Here is a 24,955-nt window from a genome sequence, read left to right as displayed (position 1 = left end):
TTCCTTGACTTTAACTTTCAACAATTACACTATAAGGCAACAAGTACTATAATACACAGAGTAGTGGCTCAAGAAATGCTGCTTCTTCTATTTCTTCTTTTTTTTTTTTTTTAGATTGTATTTATTTATTTGACAGAGAGAATTCAAGCAGGCAGAGCAGCAGGCAGATCAGCAGGCAGAGGGAGAGGGAGAAGCAGGTTCCCCACGAAGCAGGGAGCCCGATGAGGGACTCCTTCCCAGGACTCTGGGATCGTGAACTGAGCCAAAGGCAGATGCTTAACCAAGGCACCCCTCAAGAAATGCTTCTAATTAGGACAGGAAAAGTTTCCCAGAAGGTGACATCTGTGTTGTACTCCCAGAAAAAGTGAGAATTGTAAAAGAGCTAAAGAGCTTTATATTATTCTTTTAAAAGGTAAATGTTCCTTGGAATATTTGTTTCAGACTGTAAAAGTCTTTTTGGGTCAGATAAAAGAAATTTTAAGTTTCCTCCCTCCAATCTCCAATACTAAGCAACTAAACAAAAAAGACAAAAGACTATGACAAAACATAGCTCAATGATAAACAGCTGTCAAAGGGACCACTTCATTATCTAATTTCTGAAAATGAATTATAATTTATTTATTACATTAATCAAAAATGTCATTTTCCTTCTACAGGTAACAGAGGTTTCAAAAGACAGCATCATTCTATAAAGGTCAACAATGGAGAGATTAGTCATCATAGCCATTTAAATTTCAAAGGTTTTTATCCTTTGAGGTAGTCGGATGTTTTTATGAATAAAATTACCTGAACCATATCACTGAGCAAGTCAACATTCTTAAAAACAGTTAACCAGAATTCAGGAATTCCCTTGGGGTCTTCTTTTTCTTCATCTTTTTTCTCATCTTCAATCTTGGCTTTTTCTTTCAGCTCCTCCTTGATAAATGACAGCATTAAGTTACTAAATTCCTAAATCAGACTATTTGATAAAATCTTACCTATCCCCTTAACTTAAAAACCAGCAGTGAGTACAGAAACCAACAAATCCTCAATCACCAACTGCAATTTTCAATCAGTTAAGTTCTAGTCTAATTGTGTAAACACTGCTGTTACCCATACCAAACTTTACTTCTAGAAATATTACTACTACCAGACCCCTCCAAAAGAGAACCACTAAGAGAGAACCTATGAAATATATGGAAACAGTTTTAGAGAAAAATTGTAAAGCTTCAGGAAAAAAAAAAGAATAATAAATAAACATTGCCCAATTCCTCACCCCTTGTTCTTATCAAAACATTCAAATAGCAATGCTGGGGAAACAGAGTCATGTAACAGAAAACTGTATTTATGTCACAACCCTGCCACTTATTAATGGTAGGCAAGTCAATAGAAGCCTCCATTTCATCATGTGAAAAACAGTAACAATCTTTTATATGTCATGATGAGGTTCAAAGGGGAAGTTTATATAATCTATTAAAATTTAAATCTAAAAAAATGCAAGGTAATGATGTATTTGGGTACAGACGGCACCAGGGCTAAGAGTGGCTCATCTGTTCTGATTATCATTAACTCACCATCAATCTTACAATAAAATATTTCCAAGGTATAAAAAAACACTAAATTACAGTTGGTACCAACCGAAATTTCATCCTCCTCATCTGGTTTCCATTCACATTCTTCTTCTGTAGGTTCATAAATTGCATTAATGATCTCAAATCGCTAAAATGAGTTAAAAAAACAAAAAAGAAAAGCTTGCATAAAAACACTGACATCCAGCTAGTAGCTGTTTTTCATTAAAGATGTGTATAAATTTAATGAATGCATACCACAACTTGAATTGCTATTATCGATAGTTTTCCTAAATACCTCTAATAACCATTTTGGTGAGAGGTCTAAAGACTAACCACCCGCAAGTGTGTTTGTATTTCCAGAGCTTTATTGTAATCTCAAATTTTAGATCAAGAAAATAAAGTAGTAGAAATATTACCTTATCAAACAGAGGCTGATAGAGAACAGCATACTTTCTTTCAAGATCATGAACTTCCTCATAGAATTTGGCTTCTATCTGTGCACATTTAACTTGAAGATTTTTGAGAGCATTCACTCGTCTTTTAACTACCCTAGGCAAACTGAAAGGTTGGTACACACCAGTTACACAGCATCACAGTAAAACATAAGTCACACTTATATTGAAAAGTAAAGCAAAGAAGTTAGTGAATGATAGGTGTCCTATTTGAAGCAAAAGCAATACTTATTCAAAGTAATTAAAATTCCAGAAACATAAATACATGAACTTGACTATAAAATATTTCAAGAGTGAACATTTAAGCAAATACAGTAAGTTGTGATTAAAAAAATGTAAATCATATCAAACCTAAATCTTTCATTATAATCAAGTTCAGGATTAGACTTGTCTGTGCTGGCATTTAAGCTGTAAAATAGTCTAGCTCTTAGAAAGTTAGAAAGTCATGGACTAACCATCCTGAGAATAAGGACAATACCTTGCTTTAAAAAAAGTATGCATATCTCACCCATACCAGCTATTTTTAGGAAAAAGGATATTAGAAAAAAGGAGGGTATTCTACACCATTATTCCTATTTTAGTCCCTATTTAGAATTTAAACTTACATTTTTAAAAATGCATATTTCATTATGAGACTTTTAGTAACAGGTTTGAGATATAATTCATAAATCATACAATTTACTATGGGGGTATAAGCCCCCTGAAGTATGACTAAACTTATGAATCTCCCTACTGCTCAAAAAATGTTTGCTCAACATTTACTGAAATTCAGGGACTCTATACAACAGATAGAATCCAGGTTAGAATTTCCTGCCTTAGGCAGATTGATGTAAATCAAGTAATTCTCTTACTTAACTACTACTTTAAGTTAAGATAATGAGAAATAAAAAATTACCTACATATACCAATTTTTTATTTCTCACAATTGAAAGTAAAAAGTCTAATGTTTTGTCAAGGTGATGAAACAGCATGGGGTGCTGCCCCCCCCCACACTGTGTCTCAGAAAAACAAAAAGAATTCAACTCTAGAAATTTCAGAAGCAAGAAGAAAACAACTATTCAGGGACTCACACACGCAACCACACACATACTACGATCAACTTCAGGGTAAGAGTAACAACTTTACAGAGTTGTTACTGGAAAAGGGAGGGAATGGGCAGAATGGGCAGCAGTGAGGAGAGGCTCGAAGAAAGCTTTTGAAATTCTGCACTTGCCTTACAAAGGTCTCTATAATTCCTTCACCTTTTGCAGAGCCTAGTGCCAGCATTTTTAGTAGCTGATGAAAGCTGAACTGGCTGGCTGAGAGCCTACAAGCATTCTTCTTCCACCCCTCCAATCCAGGTAAAATGGATTACAACCAGAGGAGAACGCCTCTTCCCCAAGCTGCCAAAAACAAATCACCTGGAACTGACAGCAAACTTTTGAGTCCAAAGTAATCGGAACTCTCCTTAGGTTCATTCCAATCCCTTTTCTTAAATTCCATGGGACTGTCACAAACCAGAGCCTGATCTTTATTCCTCCCTTCAATAATCATTACTGGGGAGCAACTTATCAACCAGTGAGCCTGAGCTCTACAGCCAAAGTTAACTAAACCCTTAAAAAGTGTAATTTTTAATGAAAGAATGAAGTATTTATTATCTGAAGCCATATTATTAAACAATGTAAATATATTTAAAGAGATAGGGAAGAAACAAGACCAAGAAATCTGAAACAAAATAGAAATATTAAGTATGAAAAATACAGTGGCTAAACTAAATAACCAATAAATAGGATAAACAGAATAGGTTCAACTTAAGGAAGTCCATGAAAATTGAAAAGCTCTCTGGAAAGACAGAAAAATTATGACGTGGACGACAAAATTAGCAACAGCTGAAAGACAGAAGAGGTGACTATCTGATAAGTGAAAAATAAATTTCAGAGTTAAAGTAATATGGAAATCCTTACTCTAAACCCCTAGACAGTTTATGAGATTCATGAATATCAAAGACCAAAGAAAATTCTGAATGTGTTCAACAAAAGGCAAATAACCTACATAGGAGGAATCTGACATCAGCTTCAAAAGGAAATAGCATATACAAGAAGAAATGAACTTTTATTTAAGAAATCTGAACTTATAATTTTGTAAGCCAAACTATGATTCAAATATAAAGACAAAATAAAAATTGCATGAGGCATATAGGCTTTAGGAAATATGCCAGATATACTCATTATATTCATTAAAAATAATTTCTGAGGAAGTTTAAAAAAATTAAGAAATTACTATGTAAGTATGGGTGGCCAAATATCTTGGTAAATCTTACTGTTGCCTTGATAGAAAAAAAAAGAAGACTAGAGAATGTATATTTATAAATAATACAGACATTAGTAAATTTATGAAATCAGTAGGGGTAAATAAACTTAACAAGTTATAAGCTCCTTGGGGTGCCTGGGTGGCTTAGTGGATTAAGCCTCTGCCTTCGGCTCAGGTCATGCTCTCAGAGGTCAAGATCTCAGGGTCCTGGGATAGAGCCCCATCCCCTGCCCCCATACACCTGGCTTTCTGCTCAGCAGGGAGCCTGCTCTCCACGACCCCCCCCACCCCGTCCCATCCCATCCCCTCTGCCAGCTTCTCTGCCTACTTATGATCTCTGTTAAATAAATAAATAAATAAATAAATAAATTCTCTTTACCAAAAAAAGAAAGAAAAAGTTATGAGCCTCTTTACCATAATAACAAACAACAGAATGCAGGAACTTTAACAGAAGACCACCTGATTTAATGGAAAGCAAAAAAAAAGAAAAAACAAAGCACAATAAATTATACAATAATAGCAATTAAGTCCAAAAAAAAAAAAAAAACTGCTTTCAAGAAATGGAGTTTAAAATTACTAATAAAGGGAGCGCCTGGGTGGCTCAGTGGGTTAAAGTCTCTGCCTTTGGCTCAGGTCATGATCCCAGGATCCAGCCCCGCATCAGGCTCTCTGCTGAGCGAGGAGCCTGCTTCCTCCTCTCTCTCTGCCTACTTGTGATCTCTCTGTCAAATAAATAAATAAAATCTTTTAAAAAAATAAATAATAAATAAAATTACTAATAAAGAAGCAAACTTCATACTAGAGATAAAAGGATGGAAAAACCTATGCAACGTAAATAAAAACCAAAAGAAAGTTAGAATAGCTCTCTTAGTATCAGACAAAACAATTTATAATACCACCACCACCACCAAATACGACAGAGGACATTTGGTAAACTGAACAAAAGGACAAGATATACACATCACAAACATATAGTTAATAATACAGCTTCAAAATGTATTAATCTATAACTAATAGAATTACAGAGAGAAACAGATTAAGCAGAATTTAACACATTCTTCCCAGAAACTGTCAGATCAAGCTATCAATCAGTAAGCAGAAATAAGAGAACCTGAACAACGCAATTAATGTCTAGGCTACTAATTTCAGCATATAGTTTCACACTTAACTTTCACAGAACATTTAGAAAAACAAATATTAAGGCCATAGAAGATAATTTTTTAATAAAAATCAAATAAACAAAGCCCTCAATTCAAGAAACTGGAAAGGGGAATGGAGCAAATCCAAATAAGGGTTCTCAAACCAAAGGCCAAAGTCCATTTTTAGAAGCATTCTACCCACCATTAGGGAACAGTTAATTCCTATCTTATACAAGCTGCTTTTAACAGCAACCCTGTTTATTTCATTAAGCAGCTGAAATCTTGACTCTAATTAACAGGGCATGGAATTACCATCCCGTTAAAGTTTCTGTATTGTAAATATACATATACATACATCACACATGTATATCCACACACACCTATTCAAGGACATTTCACTAACGAGTAAGGACCTTGAATAAAATATTGACTACTTGACTCAACAGTACAATATTAATACATGATTAAATTTATTCCAGGAATGCAAGGCTAGTTTAGTATTGGAAATACATGTTTCCAAAAATATATTCAATGTGTACTTAACAGATTCAAAGAAAAAGTCAAAAGACCATCTGAATACATACAGGAAAAGGGTCATAAAAAATCCAAGTGGACACCAAGTTTAATGGAGAGATTTTATATCCATTCCTGGTTAAGACTAGAAATAAGATAAAGATGCACATTTAATGCTAACACAGTACTGAAAAGTCCTGGCCAATGTTATAATGAAATAAAAATAAACCTGGTGTGCTGTAATGTGAAAGATTAGAGCTAAAACTGCCATTATTTGCAGACAAGATCTTTTGCCTCTGGGAGAAAAGAAAAGAACAAATTACTAGAAGTGTAGCAAGATTTCTGGATGCTAGATCAACAGCAAAGAAATAAAAAATAAAAATAAATCAATAGCACTCTTCTCTACATTCAACCCAGAAATACAATACATTCAACCAGAATACATTCAACCCAGAAATACGACACAAAGATGTTATCCACAATACCAACACAACTAAAGTATATAGAAATTAACTAAGAACAGACAATGAGAAATACTTTGTGATAAAAGAGAGTATGATTTCAATAAATACAAGGATATGGATGAGACAATTTTACATTAGAAGAATTCCCTACCCATCTTAATCTATAGATTCAATGCAACTCCTATCAAAATTTGGGGGAGGGGGCTGTTTTGTTCTGTGAATACCCCTATAAACTTACTATCAACCATATGTTGAATAAAGGTCTACATATGATTAGGCCAATCTTAAGAGTGTATTCCACAGGGGATGAGGAAAGGAGGGAGGGTAAAAGCAAGCAAGATATTACAGGGAGAAACAAATTAATAGAATTATCACCCTGCCAGATACCATTTACATACTAAAAAGCCAAATTAAAGGAAGAGTGCTGCTCAAAGACAAACACAGGTGTTTATAAGAAACTGATATGCAATAAAGGTCATATCACAAATAAATGAGTAAATAATGAACTGTTTAGTGAAGTCTTATAGAAACAAGCTCAGTAAATAAGGCAAAAACAAAAAAAAAAACAAAAAACCCTGATGCACAGCTAAATACAAAGAGGGTTTATTAAAGACCTAAAGATGAAAGGTAAAACTAGTCAACAGGAAATGCAGAAGGAACTAGTAAGTACTTCTTAACTTGAATAAGCAACAGGTCAAAAAACCCAGAACTTAAAAATTAAGGACTTCTGTTTTATGGAGAATGATATGGATAAAATTAATAAAAATGACAACAGATTATTTACAAAGTCTAAAACTAACAAGAGATTAACACCTTGAATATACAAAAAACTCCTGCAAAACAAGATAGTAAACCCCAATAGGAAAATGGACAATGAGAACAACCTAAAAGGTTCACACTCATGAATAAAAAGCTCATTAGACAACAAAAAGTACAAATAAAACAAAATAAACCTAGACCTCTTAGACTGGTAAAAGCAGAAAACCCATAAAGCTGAATGATGCCACAACTACTGGCAGAGACAAGGATGTAGGTTGCCTTCATGCACTGGATAGATTCATTCTAGGAAGCAAGCTGGGAAGTACTTAAAAGCCTGCATACCCTGTAACTAACAATACCACTGTAAGTATGTATCCCCCCCAAAATTCTTACACAGTTCTTTAAGAAGGCATGCAAAAAGAGGACCATTACAATGGAATTTGTGCTGATGAAGCTCAGAGGCAATCAAGATATCCATCAAAGAAAACGCACGTAATAAAACACGGTGGACACAAATCACCATAAATGATAACATTCAGAAGCCAGAAACTACTGACCAGAGATTACACACGGATAGCAACATGGATGGAGCTTAAACTCATAAAGCCAAGTAAAAAAAGAATTTTAAGTAGAATAAGATATACAGGCTACTATTAAGGATTTACAGAACCAGTGAAATAAGAAATTCGCATTTCTTCTAATTCTGTGTAATTCTAGTAAACCTCTGAACAAATCTCAGAAATGGTTAAGATCAGTGTACTTCCTATGGAGAGGAGTCAAACTTTAAAAGACCAAGTCTAAATTGGTGGTGCTCAGCGAATTTTAAACTCCCCAAAATCCTATGCTAGATACTAACAGACATTAGCTTTCCACTATTAAGTATATGAGTCCTAGATGGTCTTAAAAAGATACACCTGCAATGCTGATTATAGAAGGATAAATAAAGACTACAGAAAAGAAGAACTTGTACCTTTCAATGTATCCTGTTGGTGTTTCTACCAGACCATCAAGTCTTTCTTGAAGGGCTGCAAGAATCTGAGGATTTTGCATCATCTGAACAGTCAGCTGACGCGCTTTAAAAAAAAAAAAAAAAAAAAAAAAAAAAAAAGGGCATCGAAAGAAGGATTTTATGAAAATGTATTATGCTATTTTAATAGGACAATCCAATAATGAAGTTTTCCTGACTAGCCCGTAATTCATTGGTCTGAGTAAAGATGGGGAGCAAGCTGAGGAAAATCTACTCTAGAAAAACCTGATGTTCAGATTCTTAATGACCTAGTAACACAAACCATTTCTCATGGCCATTGCCACAACTACTATTAACTATAAATATCCCTTCTCTTCCTACTACCTTGTGTTTCATCTACTTTATGTTTTTAAGAAGCTCAAAGCTTCATCCAGATGCCTACCTATGACTCCATATAATGCTCTGATAGTAGACAACACATTATCAGAAAACTTCAAGTGTACTGACACTTTCGACCCTGGGAGAAAGACTGTGAAGTAACCTAACTGCTTGTTTGATGCGTACAGTCTAGTGTGCTTCTGTGTATCAGAACAGAGAAAGTTAATAGCTGAGACAACCAAGGTTGTAACTAAAGCCAAACAAAATGTGGTTGTTTGTCTAAAAATTATACTAAATCCAAAAATAACTAGATTTAGGCAAAACAAATTATTTTGCTATTATTATCTCTTCGTCAATAGACATTACACAAAATTGACATGAATTTTCCCAGTTATGTTTCTGTCAATTCCTGGTATTAATTTGATTACTGGATGGTGTACAGTTATGATAACCAACATGACTTTAGAAATGTCAATGTTGGCCACTAAGGATACTGACCTACATATCTTTTAAGACAATGCAACAAGATGAAAGCTGAAGCTGAAGTTCAGCTGTCTTTTCACAATTAACCTCCATCTGGCTCAACAATGAAAATCTGAATCATCTAGTATTAATTCTTAGCCCATACCTACAAGGCATAACCTAAAGCAGCACAATTCCCCACCACCATCGCTACTTCTCTCTTTATAATTATTTGCTGAAAAAAACTTTAAGATTTTTGTTTACATTTAATAAATGTCTTTTTTGTCATTTGGTTGGAAAGAATTTTTAAAAAGCTTGAAATTTACAACTATATGTTTTCTATATATGAAATACTGAACATTTCCAGTAACTCTAATCTAGTGTTGTTTGTTTACAACTACCACCAGAAACAACTCCCACCAAGACCTATAACATTTCTAAATTCAGACAAAACTCACAGGCAGCTATTTGACCCAGCTCTGCCATGTCACTCCAGCAGTAGAGGGTACACCAAGTAACTTTTGATGGGTCACTAACTATATTCATACCTTCCTCCCTTATTACCACTCTATATCCATCTCCCTCTTCCCCTGCTTTCTTCCCCCCCACCCCAAACATACACACACAAACTGTTCCTGAACTAGACGTATAGGCCACATGGGTAAAGCAGACAAGGATCCAAAAGGGAACAATATTTGTTACTACCCTCTAGAAGACATGTGCCAGCAATCACTGGCTCCTGAAGTAATTTAAAATAATACCTTTGATTTTTGTTTCTTCACCAGTTTCTTCTTCTTCTACTTCTTCAACATCATCCAAATCTTGATCAAGTTCAGACTGTTCTTTGCTACAATATCATAGTATCACACCAAGGTTCAAATGTACCAATTACCAAAAAATAAATAAAAAATTATAAAAAACTTCAACTCATTTTCTAGGTTAATATGCCTCTTTCAAAAATATGAATAGGAAATTCAAAAGGTAATTCAGTTTTCTTTCTAACTTCATAAATAAACAGAATAAACTGGAAGTACATAAAATTTCATTTAAAAGCACATGGTCAAATATAAAATTTATATTTTAAGGTTTTTTTTTCCCCAAGATTTTATTTTTAAGCAATCTCTGCACCCAATGTGGTGCTCAAGCTAACAACCTGGAGATCAAGAGTTGCATGCTCCACCGACTGAGCCAGCAGAGGCCCCTCTACTCTTTCTTAGCTTTAAAAATGTGGTTCGATAGGGTTGGTTCCAGGAACATGAGGTCAAGAAGTTTATGTTCTCTACCCAGTATCCGCTGACTTCACTCTTCTTAGTAAAAGCACCCTGATTTTACATGAGATGGCAAATACACCAAGCTCTTAAAAATCTGCATTTCCGAGCCTATCTTTTAGCTAGGTGTGGTTATGTAATTCTGGGCAGTGAGTTTAAAAAGCAAAATGTACAGAATTTTCAGTTTGCCTCCTTAATAGGATAACAGACAACTGGGAGGCCTTTTTGATCTTATGCCCTTCGTAGAATAGGGATATAAATTATAGAGTTCTAATAACCACACTGGGACCATGAGGCATCCTAGAGAATGAAAGCCAACAGAATGAAGGAGTTTGAAAGAACAAGGATCCTGGATCCCTGATGGCTACAGGGCAATCACATGAGCCTGTACTCACTATCTTAGGAATTCCCTTTTTCTTTACTTCATAGTGGAGATGGGCAAAAAGTTAAGAAAACCTGAGTCTACTTTGTACTTAAAGCCAGGAGGATGGCACCATTGAAAGAAAAGGAAAAAAGTAGTAAGATAACATTCACCCCCTTTCACCTTAAAAATCTAGCTTTTGAATATGAAATTATAATGAGAATTAAAAAGGGAAATAAGGTTATCTAAATCAACATATAGGTCTTCATATAATTCCTTGTGTGATTTTACATTTTAGTATTTGGTCACATTCACGTTTAGGAACAACATCACTTCAAGTATTAACTTTCATACACAGAACAAATACCACCTAATTTTCATATAAGAACAAATACAGAAAAAAGTCAACTGTATTCTGCCAGCAAAATGTCCCTGTAAACTAAGAAAAAATTCAGCCTTCCCATCAGAAACAATAGATTATTTCTGAAACTGTCTTTGTTTTAGTATAAACCTAAATGTACATAGATTTAAGGGCCATTAAATAAAGATCACATAGCACAGCTACTCCTCCAGTGTGATTTTAGTCATTTACTGAACACCTACATTTTAAGGCCTTAAAACAGGGGTCCACAGACTGTTACATGGTCAAATATAGCCCACTATTTTTGCAAATAAAACTTTATTGGAATACGGCCATGTAAGTTTGTTTACATAGAGTCTATGGCTGCTTTTACACTACAACAGCAAAGCTGAGTAACTGCAACAGAGACCATACGGCCCAAAATACCTAAAATATTTATAATGAGGTCATTTAAGTTTGCTAACTCCGGCTTTAAAAAACAAGAATCCTCCCTTCCTTCCACCCTCCTAGGGCTCACAGCCATCTAAAATTAAACAAGGTGATGTGGGGAATTGAGCTGTCAAAACCAATTTATCCTTTTTTTTTTCTTAAGTTCGAAACAAAATGAGGTTGCAAGGTTAAGATGGCAGATTGCACATACTCCTCTGATCTTAATCCTTCCAAAATCTCTACTAAAATTAGGATCAAAGGGTTTTTTAAACAGACGAACACTGAAGGACAGAAAGAGAAGAAAGCAGCAGCAGCAGCAAGTTCACGGAGAACTGAAATCTAACTTAACAGTGGGAAAATCTGAAAACTAGACCTAACACAAAATCAAAAAGGACACTTTTGGAACTAGGACTGGAGAGATGAAATTGGAGAAAACAGGGAGGACTAAACAAAAACTGATAAAGCAGTTTAATCTCCAGATTCTCTCCCTCAATCTAGCAGAAGCACAGCAGCTTCTTCTTTGGAAAGGGTTAAACTAAGAGCTCAGACTAGAAGACCACAGATAGAGCTAACAGTCTCTGTATCCCGCTAGAATGTTGGATGTAGAGAACCTACTCTAGTCACCTTTTCCCAATTTGGACTCTGTAACTGAAAGCCAGATCCTCATCCAGATACTCTTCCTTAAGGTATCTGACATAGAGCAAAAAAAAAAAAAAACCCAAATCATTCTGACAATGGGGATTCTCACAATAAACCACCACCCTGATGACTTTTCACTACAATCTAAATTAAAAGTCTCCCTCCACCCCACAACAAATTTTCTAATCAACTTTTTTTTAAACTGCATATTCTCCCCCCACCCAGATCTTAGTGAGTAGGCAACCAAGTTTTACGTCCTATTTGAGAAAATGCTTTTATATGGAGACAAAAACAAATACAGGAAAGAAAAATTTAAGAGCAAACAAACTACAGCAAAAAAACATCCACAAAAAAGATACCACAATCCAGTAAAAAGATATTACAGTCAATGAAGTAGGAACAAGATGCTATAAAAAACAGGAACAGAGAATAAAGACACTCCTGAAAACTACACAACAGAAATTTAGACACTTCACATGCTGAAAAGTAAAAATTTCTTCAACTTTGCCTAGAAAGAAGAGCAGAGATAAAGATGGAAAACAAGACAAAAGATAATTAAAACAAGTTCAACATTTAACATAATAGGAGGTCCAGAAAGAGAAAACGGAAATAAGACAATCAACAAAATAAGTCAAGAATATTCCCCAGAACTGAAAGCCATCATCAGGTTGCCAGACTGAAAGGGCCCACCACTGAATGCCTCCTACAACAAATTTTTAAAAATACATATAACAATGTGAAAATTTCAGAACTCTGAAGCCAGAGTGCTTCCAGAAATATGTATGTTTAAAACAAAAAGTGTCACATACAATGATCAAGAATTATAATGACTTTGAACTTCAACACAGCAATACTGGAAGCCAACTGATAACGGAGCAATGCCTTCAAAATTCTGAAGAGCATTCCCAAAGGAGAATTCTACACTCAAACTATCCAACATAAGGATAGAACTGTCCTTTTCAGTCATTTATCTCAAAATAATTTATTTCCCTCGTACTCTTCCAAGAAAGTATTAAAGAACCAAAAAAGAAAATAATATGGGATACAAATTTACAAATAGCAAACCCAAGAGAAAAAACAAAATGAAACCCCAGAAGATAAAAAATTAGATCCACAATGATGGCTCTATAACCAAGATTAAACAATCCAGATTGGAGCAGTATAATGCACAAGGCAATCACTTTGAAAGCCGTTATCACTAAAATACCTGCTGCCATTCTTTTTTAAACGTGGAAGGATAGGCCAAATTCTTATATGTACTTGAATGTGATGCCTTGTGTAAATTTTCCTGCCTTCTCACCTCCAAGCTCTGCTGCCTACAACTTGTGTGTACCATACCCCCATCCAAGTCCAAGTGTTGTTTAACCTACTCCCAAGCTACGTGAAATCGTAAGCAACAAATAATGCAGTTCACTTATTCTCCCTTACCGTTTTTCTGCAAGACATCCATCCACACTAGAACTCTGCTAGAAGTCAACTTCATAAAACTGATGTTTCTAGAGTACATGACCTTGCCCAATAAATTCTTCAGGAAAGCTGATGCTAGATTATGACCCAGATAATCTTTTTATTTTCCTACCTTGGAGACTTCAACTGATAGTGGTAATACTGCTTTTCTTTTTAAACACAGATAAGTTTGTGACTGCTATTCAAATTTTCAAAATTAAACATTGATTAACAATGTATAGGTGTTAAAACTCTAAAAAAACAAAACAAAACAAATGATTTAGACAAATGCCAAGACAGTGCTTACAGGTCTGGAGAAGGTGGAGGATGCAACTGAGAAGAGGGACACTGGGCTTCTAATACTAATGTTTTACTTTTAAAAACTCAAATATAAGTACCCTAGAGTAAACCCTACATATACATTTCATACACTCTTTTTTATCTTTTTTGTATGATACACTAATATGGAAGTAGTAAAGTCTTTGGCAAATACACATATGGTAAAAATGGATTTTCCAAGTATTTCTTACTCATTTCTGTGCTCAGCACATTCCTAAGAACAACCACTGGCGAATGGTTTATTTAAGACAATGATTATATATACTACATTTTGTTTTGGATACACTGTACCCATCGATTATATAGGCAGGTATTAAGCATCAGTCTTTACCATACATTTTTATAATGTTATTATTACTGCTATTAATTACATCACAGTACAAAGTGAAGCCCAATCTCTGGGACAAGTAAAAAAACAAACAAAAAACCAACTATCTGGCACTTACTTGTCAATGTCTGCCATGTTGTTAAGAACTCCAAATATCTATGGAGAGAAATGCCAATGTTAACAAAAATTATATATACATTTATATATAATGTATTCAAAACCATTAAGAACATTTGATGCCCAAACCCTTTAAATAGTACCACACTGAGAACTAACCCAAGAAGGAACGGATACTCCCATTAAAAACACATCACTGTTGGGTGCCTGGGTGGCTCAGTTGGTTGAGCAACTGCCTTTGGCTCAGGTCATGATCCTGGAGTCCTATAGGATGATCCCGCACAGCCTGGGCCTCCCTGCTCAGCCGGGAGTCTGCTTTTCCCTCTGCCCCTCCCCCCTCATGCTCTAACACTTGCTCTTTCTCAGTCTCTTTCAAATAAATAAAATCTTAAAAAAAAAAAAATCAGTGTTAAGAAGAAAAATCATGGCACATATACATGGACTTTCATAGTAGCCCCCAAAGTAATTTTTCAGAGGACACTGCTAAAAATAATGAAGTTAGTACTAGGCTTTTAGACTCTACCATGTAAGGACATTTCATAATAGTACTGCTGGTAAAGAATCTGACGTATGCTAGTATCACAGAAAAGAACAATACAAGAGGTCTTTAATCAAACTCCTTTAACATACAAATGGTCAATTTTTGTTAGACTTAGTACCTCACAGAACCCACTTCATTTTTGTATTCTTACCAAATTCCTGTTAAAAAGCCAAAATCTGCCACCATTATGCCCCCAGAAATCTTCCTAAAAAAGTTTAATAATCTTTGCATCAGAAGTCAATCCTGGGGCACCTGAGTGGCTTACTCATTAAGCAGCTGCCTTCCGCTCAGGTCACTGATCCCTGGGTCCTAGGATGGAGTCCCTGCATGGGGCTCCCTGCTCAGCGGGAAGCCTGCTTATCCCTCTCCCACTCCCCTGCCTGCATTCCCTCTCTGTCAAATAAATAAAATCTTTAAAAAAAAAAAAAAAGTCAGTCCTTTAAACAACTTTTTCTTTTTTTTTTTTTTAAAGATTTTATTTATTTGACAGAGATCACAAGTAGGCAGAGAGGCAGGCAGATATAGAGTGAGAGAAGGAAGCAGGCTCCCTGCTGAGCAGAGAAGGAAGCAGGCTCCCTGCTGAGCAGAGAGCCCGATGTGGGACTAGATCCCAGGACCCTGAGATCATGACCTGAGCCGAAGGCAGCGGCTTAACCCACTGAGCTACCCAGGCGCCCTTTAAACAACTTAATGACAGTTTAAAAGCTGAGTCCCAATCTTTTTCTTCAGTACCTCCTGTCTTATCACTGATAAGGACCACACACACACACACACCCCCACCCTGCTACCCTGGATATGCTGGCACATTGTCAACAAATTCTTGGTTACCTTACAGCAATACTGTTAGAACCCATCCAGCGAATATCCTAAATTCTTTCCCCGCTATAGATTAGTATTAACTTAGAAAATACTTCTTTTAGAAGAAAACTGAAGGTAAAACATGTTATATTCAAGCAGGAAAATGGCTAATGCCACACATAATGAATGCACAGACTACCAAAAAAAAATTATCTAAATGAAGCTTAGGATCCCACATTAAAATCAAGTTTTTATCTTTTAGTAATTTAAAACCACAGACTTTTAACTCTCAGAAAGCTACGAGGTGTGATTCCTCATATCAATATGTTTTCTAGGAGTTAAAAAGAGTTACTGATTTCAGCAGTCAAGAGCTAATATGTGGAGTATTATTAGTGAGCCAACATCCATCATTTGAACAATTTGAAGAAAATATTTCTTCCTAATAATGTATCCTATTCTACTTTAAGTATTTTTGCTTTAAATTTCTAATAGCACTGATAAACTTCTCTAGTGATGCTGGGTAATTAGCCAACATTAACAATCTATTTAGCAATTATTAAGAAATATTAACTCAAAAATAAGAGAAATATTGAATCTTAATCATCAAATAAATACAAGTAGGATTCCAGTTTGTCTATCAAATCAGCAAGACTCCTCTTTTAATGCAGGGAAAATGGTGGTGAACATGCAGTCTTAAATATGGCTTATGTTCTTTCTGGAGAGTAATTTTGGAATAGTAATATAAAAAACTTTAAATATGTTTGTCTCCAGCTTTAGTTATTCATTTGTGAGATTCTAATATAAAAAAAATTATCAATCTCAAGGTCTATGCTTTATCATGTTTGCCTAGAACACTCTTCTAAAATTCAGTTAACATAATCTTTGGCTCTTGTCTCCAAGTTCTACTTTTTCAGAGAGGCTTCTCCAACCTGTATATTCTGGCTAAATAAGACTTCTTGGTTGTACACACTCCTAGAAAGCCCTACTTCTTTCCATCATAAGATGTCTCAAGTTTGTAATTACAAATTAGTGTGATTATTTGACTAAGATCTATCTTTCCCCACTAACCAGAGCACAAGACTCCTATTACAGGGATTATATGTGCTTCTGCCAGTCGCTGCACTGCATCCTTCAGAGTAATAATATATAAAGCTTATGGACAGAGCAGGTACAATTATTTATCTCATCAAAAATAAACAGTATTAGCATGGAATGTGCATACAATGAAATGCTTTGCAGTCAATGAAGCAGATACAGAAAGAGCACAGGGCTTATGGCAAAATTCAATCTGGACAGGAACATATATATATATATATATGCATATGTGTGCGTGTGTGTGTATACCTGTGTGTGTCTATGTATACACACATGAACATGCATACTCATGCACATACTTTATGAATAAAACGATTCTGAACAGATATACCAGAAACCTAGTAATTGTCACCTTTAAGAAAAGGCTAGGAGAAAATGAGAACTTATATTTGGTTTTTCCATATTCAAATACATTTTGTTAACATTTTGTAATTTGCTGGGTTGAAGTCTCGTTAAGATCAGCAATTATCAAAAATATAAAACAACCCCCCAAAACTTCTAAATTCAGATTTTTGTAACATTTTAAAATGTACTCAAAAGAATGGCTACACTGCTACCTTCCTTGTCCATTTCATGGGGTCACATTTAGAATTCAAACTCTTTAAATGAAACTCTTTGATTCTTTATTAAAGATGATTCAAGACAGACAGGATGGCATTTACTTCTTCAGAGATACTTTCTCCACATGCCCTGCCCACTCTAGCTGAGTTAGACTTCTTGGTTATACACACTTCTGTTTTTTAAAGCAGACCTAATTTTGTAGTCAAATCATCTGGGTTGACACCAGCTTTGTAAAGATCTAGCTCAGGCAAATGACTTCTGGTCTTATTCACCACCTACAAAAATACGAAAAAATCTATTCCTTTATTGGACTACTCTTATTAAGACGCAAATTTATAAGACTTAACCTGCGTTTGATAACTACTGAACATTCAATAAATGTAAGCTTTTCAGTTCTGTCCATTTTTAATTATCTCAGCACAGGGTCAATATTTCTGCAAAATAATTAGCTGAGATGATCGTTAAAATGTACAGAGTAACCAATAAATGTACCATGGTAACGTTAAGATGTTAACATTAAGGAAAACTGGGTAAGGGGCATTTGGGAACTCTCTAGAGAGTAGCTCTACAACTTTTCTGTAAATCTAAAACTACAACTAAGTTCTTTAAAAGAGAAAGAGATTAATCCCTATGCCCAGATTCTGAACGAAGAGGTCAGAGAATGGACCCAAAAATCTCCATTCTAAACAAGAAACCCCAGCCCCTGACGTAGGTGATTCTTAAGACAAATCACATTGAAAAAAACACAAGTTTCCGCTAATACCTCCATCAGTTTTGTTGGGTTTTGTGGGTTTTTTTTTTAAACTGCTCTCAACATTAAATCAATGAAAATTTTATTTATCAGACATGAAATTACTTTCTAAGAGTTCAGAAGAATTTCCATTTCTGGTAGTGACAAGCTAAATTATGCAGACCAACTCTGCATAAAATAATTCCAAGTCCAGAATAAACATTTGCTGAAATCTTAAAAGCAATGTTTTAACTACTGAGAGGTAAAATCAAAAGGCCCAGACCTATCCAAGGTAGGAAATCTTTATAGCAACCCTCCACTTAAGCAAAATGCTATATTATCAGGGATGATAAACCAGTTCTCTTGGACAAATAAACTAGAATCACTTATCAGTGTTGTCCCAAAACCTCAAGCCATGAGCTTTAAATGGTCTGCCTCATCATGTTCCTAAGTATCTATACAACCGAATGAGAAAGGCACCTTCATTTTAGACCTCAAATAATTTATACAAGTAGTTTTCAAGAGCAGTAAGGGCAACAGAAAGAATACAATAGAAACCTGCCCCCAAAGATTTAAATACTGTCCAAAGGACTATAAATAAACTTATAAACATAGACAAATGACAACCATGCTTACTGAGTTTGAAAATGCAGTGTCTGCAAAGAACAGCCATCTATTAAAGGTGATAAAGCAAATCCAGCAAAGAACGAGAGAACTTTGAGAAATAAAATAATGGAAATCAGGCCAAATGGGCAGGTTTATCAGTAGACTAAACACAGATGGAAAGATAATTGAGGGATGCAAGCTTAGAAGAAATCTTCCAAAATATGGCAGAGACTATAAAGGCTAGAAAAAGGCACGTTTTATGGGTTTTAACTGATGTTAAAAGATATTTCAGTATACAATAGAGTCTAATGAAGATTTAATACAAGTTCTAGGAGTTAAGGAAAGAATGCACAAAATACTTGAAAAAAATGAAAAGCTAAGAGGGCGCGTGGGTGGCTCAGTCAGTTCAGCAGCTGCCTTTAAGGCCCTAGGATGGAGTATGGCATCGGGCTCCCTGCTTGGTGGGGAGCCTGCTTCTCCTTCTCCCTCTGCCTACTTGTGCTCTCTATGTCTCTGTCAAATAAATAAATAAAATCTTAAAAAAAAAAAAAAAAAGAAAGAAAACCCAAGAATTTTCCAGAACTGATGGAAGATAGCCCTACAAATTCCACCAGAACTGATGGGGTTAGCCATACAAATCCCAATCATGATAAATCAAAAAGAAACCTACACTTAGAAGTATCAGTGAAAAGGCAAGACATTAAAGACAAGTCACCTCAAAAACACAGAAAAAATACTCAGCTTAAAGCCATAAAAGACACACAGCTACCTTCTCTTCAAAAGATGCAAAAGACAACAGAGTCCTCAATGTGCTAAAAATAGCCAAAGATCTTAGAATATTATAACTAAAACACCTTCTAAGAATGAATGTGAAACAGGTATTTTCTGGAAAATATGCCTCCAGCTCTCTCATATATTCTATTAAGTATATTCTTCAGGCAGAAGGCAAGTGATCCCAAATGGAAGAACTAATTTCCAAGAAGAAATGAGGGGCAAAAAGGATAACTTCATGTATCTAAATAAACATTTTTAAGTATCACCATTGTGTAGTGTTAAAAAATTAAAACCACCACAACATTAAGTCAGTGGTGAAGATAAATCAACTAAAGGTTCCCATTAAAAAGCGTCAAGCTGGATTTAAGAAAATCCAACTACATTCCATTTATAAGAAACCTATCTATAACATAAGGATATAGTTTTCCAGTAAAATATAATCCTAACCCAAAGAAAGCAGGTATAACTGTTATTAACATCTAAAAATCAAGTTTAGGGAAAAGCAATACTAGAAATAAAAAGGTCACTCTACAATAAAATAGTGTATTCACTACCTAGTATATGTAATGTGCAGATGTCAATTCAAAGATACTGTTCATTACAATGTGACTGAAGGCAAATCTTAACCTGAGAACTTGAACACACAAAAAATCTTCCACTGAAGAGGGGAAACAAGTCACTGAATTAAACCACAAACTGGTTATATTTTGTGCTCTTGTAGTAGTTGGATGTCCAGACATGTGTTACCAAATAACTTCTCACCATTCCAGAAAACCTGACTCTGAGTAAGTTCTCCTGATTTTCAATGAGAAGTAAAGAAAGCGAACATTTATGAAGCCTACTCAGTAAGGGACTATTCTAGGCTTTCCTCCTATCTACAGATAAAATACTAAGCAACCTGCTCAGCAACACACAAAAGGTAAAAACCCAGTAATTAAAAATCTGACTTTCAAAACCCTATGATGTCATATCATCCAAAAAACCAAAGCACCTGCTCTATCTGCCTACTGTTACGTAGATTATACTGTAATAAAATAGCTGATGTTCCTTTACATAAAATGACATACTTCATAGGGAAACAACCAATCATGAAAAATTACAAATGTTTTAAAGCAAGAGTTCAAGGGAACCAATAATAAGATTCCGCTTACCCGAGACCTCACATCTCCCTCCAAATTCACTTTTAAGCAAATCTATATTTTAGACACTGTTCTTCTATAAATAACGTTTTCAGTGGTCCAAGGGCTTAATAATTGATTTGGCTCCAGCACAACCTCATAGTTAGAATATCCTATTCTTTTCTTTAGGCTCACCAAATGGACTCCTATTTGAGATCACTACGGAACTTCTAGTCCAAGGGAGCTCAATTTTCTAGATTATCATCTGATCCCACAGCACAGAAACATACCTGGGTTGAACTGAAAATCTGGTGAATATTCACCAAGCAATAACAAACAAAACTAATTTTTTCGCATAAGGGGAGAATTACACATACATACACACACACACACACACACACAGACAAAAAGCTTAGGAACCATCACTCAACTACCATATTTAAACAAATTCAATGCTGAAGACCCCCTGACCATAAATAAATACTGTTGCCTTTCCTTGGAGCACAGTGGAATCCAAAGAAGTGTGCTTATGAATTCCAAGCTGATGTATAGTGTAACAGTTTAAATCAAGGGAACCCCCTTTAAAAACCAATACAAAAGCCTCATGTAAGTCATCATTGCTCAGTTATATAACTTTGAAGAAGTCCTTTAACCTCGGGTTCATATAAAATGCGGACACTATCTACTTCTACGAGCATTAAATTAGCTAGTAATATGAAGTAATTTGTGCTCTTACATTATTTTCCCCTGTTGTGTTCTTCTGTACCCTCTTGACCTTAGAAAATTAAGTATAATTAATTAAATCTAAGTTAATTAAATGTAATAGGTTCTTCAAAATTACAACCCCCTTTCCCAATGAAAATTAAAATGTACAAAATTTCTGAACAAATAAAAATGTATCAAACCATGTAGTGAAAAAGGCAGGGTTGGTAACCAAAAGTACAGAGGCCACTTTGGATGCCAAGTGCAGCAATGTGATCTGGTACTCTGGTATCAATGTACAAAACAACTTACAAGGATGGGTGAAAGCAACAATGTTCACCTTCTAAAACCTACTCTGCCCAAAAAGGGGAACTTCTTATTCAGATGAAATTAGTAAGAACCGGCACTTAAAATCACCATTAAATGGGTCCTTGATGTAAAGAGTGTTAAATACTACTCTGTCCCCCACTTTTTTTTTTAACAGCATTCACTACAACTTAACATTTTATATCTAGCTAACCAATGCTTTATTGCTGTTTTTAAAGACATTTTGTCCTAATAGATGCTAAAATACTCAAAGAATCAAATAAAAACACAAATAATGACAGGTTTGATTAGACTTGTAACCTGAATAGACTGATCATCAGTTTTCAAAACCGGTGATCAGGACTCATCCTCTCTCATCTTATTTTCATTAACATTTCAAATTTACAACTAATCAAAAATGAGCAAAGATGTAGTATTTGATTTTGATATCTTCTTCATTCTTTAAGCCCAATAGATTCTGCCTCTTTTAGCCCCTTTTCCTACAAAAGGGCTTTTTAAAATATAATTTGGGGGGTTAGAATCCAGTCACCTGGAGACAATATGGACAAGTTGGGTAAGTAATAAAATGAGCAACAGCATTTTGGACTAAATTAATTCTGGTACAAGTGTTGGGTTTTTGGTTGTCGTTTAAATCTCGAGCGAACAAGATCAGTCATGTGCCACATTTAGCAGTGGCTTAGTATTTTGTCAACAGGCCCAGTATCAAAAATAGGTACTTTGCAATAGATAAAATTTACAGGTTTTTCAAACTGGTATGATGAATTTTTTGAAGTTGTATTTATTAAATTAACATAACATTGATCTGATAATCTATGAAGTCAAGGTTTCATAAGCAATGTTTGATTCCATCTATCTTCCAAAGGATCAGTCTTCTTTTTTTCTTTTTAAAGATTTTATTTATTTGACAGACAGAGATGACAAGTAGGCAAAGAGGCAGGCAGAGAGAGAGTGGGGAAGCAGGCTCCCCGCTGAGCAAAGGGCCCAAAACCCTGGGATCAAGACCTGAGCAGAAGGCAGAGTACTTTAACCCACTGGGCCACCCAGGGGCCCCAGGACCAGTCTTCTTAGAAGTAAATTGCACATTTTAGATTTGGACCATTAACTGAACTTAATTTTTTAAAATTTATATTTTTTTTTTTAAATCTTTTTTTTTTATTTATTTGACAGAGAGAAATCACAAGTAGATGGAGAGGCAGGCAGAGAGAGAGAGGGGGAAGCAGGCTCCCCGCTGAGCAGAGAGCCCGATGCGGGACTCGATCCCAGGACCCTGAGATCATGACCTGAGCCGAAGGCAGCGGCTTAACCCACTGAGCCACCCAGGCGCCCCTAAAATTTATATTTAATTTGAACTTCCAACAAACACAAGACTCAGGCCCAGAAGATCACTGTAAACCATTTATTTACCTCAACAATTTAAACAAGTTATTCTATATATAAGTTTTTCCCCTATCCAAAGGTAATGTGCATTTTAAGTACAGAAGTGTTAACGTAGGTTGACATGAAAATAGGACTTAAATATTACTTTTAAAAGATACGTTGATGCTACCTATCTTCAGAAACAGCAAATTCCGTTCTACAGCTCTTCTGAAACAAGGCAATGTTCAGAGACTTAAAAGTGCAGTCCTTACAGAACTAGTTACTAATCATTTATCAGTGATGATCTAAAATAGGGGCTCCTTGAGGACATTACGTGCCAGATTCGATCTTTCTGTTCTCTGAAAGCGTAGCCCTCCCAAATAAGACCGCATTCCCGGCTCCCTTCACTGCCTCCTTTTATGAGTACTAGGAGCACTGACAAGACAGCAGGCTACAAACCGGGCCCACTAAGTTTACATTAACGCCTATTTCCACCCACACTTCCTACGCCCAGCGCCCCCATTCATTTTATAAACTAGTTAAGTAGCCACTTCTGGGAACTTCAATGAAGGAACTAATTTTTAAGAATGTGAAAGAAGTCCTAACAGAATTTAAGACATTAAAAACAAAAAATCGTTTTCTTCTTAGAACCGTTTACAGGATTAATTGGGATCACTTCTCCCCAGGTAATGAAATCCCGGTCAAGACACCTATCTAAATTCTAACTGTACTGGAGGTACACAAAAAAAATCCCGTGTTAACAACAGCTAACACGACCCCTTCACAAGCGTTAATTCTTTAAAATCCTGGCAGTAGAGGCCATGCTTCATCACCCATCCAACACTCATACTTTCCTCTGTTACCAATAAAAGGTCAATAAAATAAGACCAAAGAGAAGCTGGTAGGAGTTTGAAAGCCAAAAGCTAGACTTGTTTACTCTTAATTTTCACATCCCACCACCCCTACAACTCACAGTGAAGTGAGGACAACCCAGACCCCGTCTCCAATCGAGCCCAGGCGACGGCCACGTGTCTAGGGAAGCCTCCGGGGTTTCCCCTCCCAGCACCGTCGCCGCCTCCAGTGGGCGGAGAGCCCAGGAGCCTCGCAGCCTCCCCGCCCCCTCCGGGCCGCGTCCCTTCACATCCCCTCCCTCCCATCGGAATTCGCAGCCTCCGCCGTTCTCTCCGTCCCCCAGCGGCCTCCCTCCGGGGATTATTTTTGAGGAAGCGGGGGCGTCGAGGAAGCGGTGGGCTACGCACTCGAACCCGGCCCGCACCCCGGCAGCCTTGAAGAGACAGCGGCCGTACCGCTCGGGACCGGGAGGCGAAACCGCGGCCTCGCTCCCGTCCGCGCGGAGAAGCCGGTGGGGCTCAAGGAACCTCGGCGCACACCAGCACGGCCCCCAGGCCTCGCAGGCCCCGCCGACCCCCCGCCGTCTCCTCAGCCGTTCCCGAGTAAAGCGCCAGCCAATCCCCGAGGCCCTCTCAGGCTACGGGGACGAAACTCCGCGGACGGCTCAGGCTCCGGCCTCACTGGACGACCCGGGAGGCCCCGGAGGCCAGAGGCCCTCACTCTCATTCCCCTGCCCCTTCCCTCCGCGCAGGCCGCCTGACTGATCCTACGTTCCCCTTTCCCTTTCAGACCCCCATCCGTTACCGGTGGCGAGCACGGGGAGCCAGGCGGTCGGAGCTGCGCAGGCAGTGACTCAGGGCGGCGGCGGGAGGAGCAGGAGGCGGCGCCGCGAGCAGATGGCGCTAAAAAAGACCCGAGAGCCCGCCGCTCGCGCTCATATACAATTAGCGTCAGCACGTAGGGCCCGCTCCGCTGCCCCCCCAGGCCTCGCCGTCTCCTAGCAACGCGAGCGGGAGGCGGGCCCACGACGGGTTGCCTAGCAACAGAACTGTCCTTCTTCCTGGACGACCTCCACGCCCTCTGCGAGGTGCTTGGGGGTCCTCGGGTTCCCGCCTCGGCCCCCTGCTACGCGCCGCGCCATCTCTTTTCTCCCCGCTGCACAAGAAAAGAAATCACAACCCCTTAGGAACCCGGGAAGGCCCCTGACTCGCTCGCCTTGCCCCTGGCCCACCCC

General features: G+C 36.9%; 1 protein-coding gene across 10 annotated transcripts in view; it reads right to left on the bottom strand.

Moving 5' to 3' along the window:
* NAP1L1 (nucleosome assembly protein 1 like 1) overlaps positions 1 to 24,678 on the bottom strand; it is a 33,930-nt gene extending 9,252 nt beyond the window's left edge. For 7 of the 10 annotated variants that reach the window (XM_045069095.1, XM_045069097.1, XM_013056026.2 and 4 more), the window contains exons 1-7: positions 24,526 to 24,678; positions 14,263 to 14,300; positions 9,735 to 9,820; positions 8,137 to 8,239; positions 1,967 to 2,108; positions 1,618 to 1,698; positions 787 to 915 (exon numbers count right to left, since the gene is read on the bottom strand). In XM_045069095.1, coding sequence (XP_044925030.1) covers positions 787 to 915; positions 1,618 to 1,698; positions 1,967 to 2,108; positions 8,137 to 8,239; positions 9,735 to 9,820; positions 14,263 to 14,279 — 558 coding nt within the window. In that variant the 5' untranslated portion in view covers positions 14,280 to 14,300; positions 24,526 to 24,678. The remainder of the gene's footprint in view (positions 1 to 786; positions 916 to 1,617; positions 1,699 to 1,966; positions 2,109 to 8,136; positions 8,240 to 9,734; positions 9,821 to 14,262; positions 14,301 to 24,525) is intronic. The other 3 variants (XM_045069096.1, XM_013056027.2, XM_045069099.1) reach the window with 2 other exon arrangements.
* Positions 24,679 to 24,955: the final 277 nt, after the last annotated feature.

This window comes from Mustela putorius, unplaced genomic scaffold (assembly GCF_011764305.1).
Source record: "Mustela putorius furo isolate JIRA1106 unplaced genomic scaffold, ASM1176430v1.1 tig00003911_pilon_pilon_pilon, whole genome shotgun sequence".
NCBI classification, from domain to species: Eukaryota; Metazoa; Chordata; class Mammalia; order Carnivora; family Mustelidae; genus Mustela; species Mustela putorius.
The sequence above is the reverse complement of the archived record's forward strand: the minus strand, read 5'-3'. Positions and strand labels throughout refer to the sequence as shown.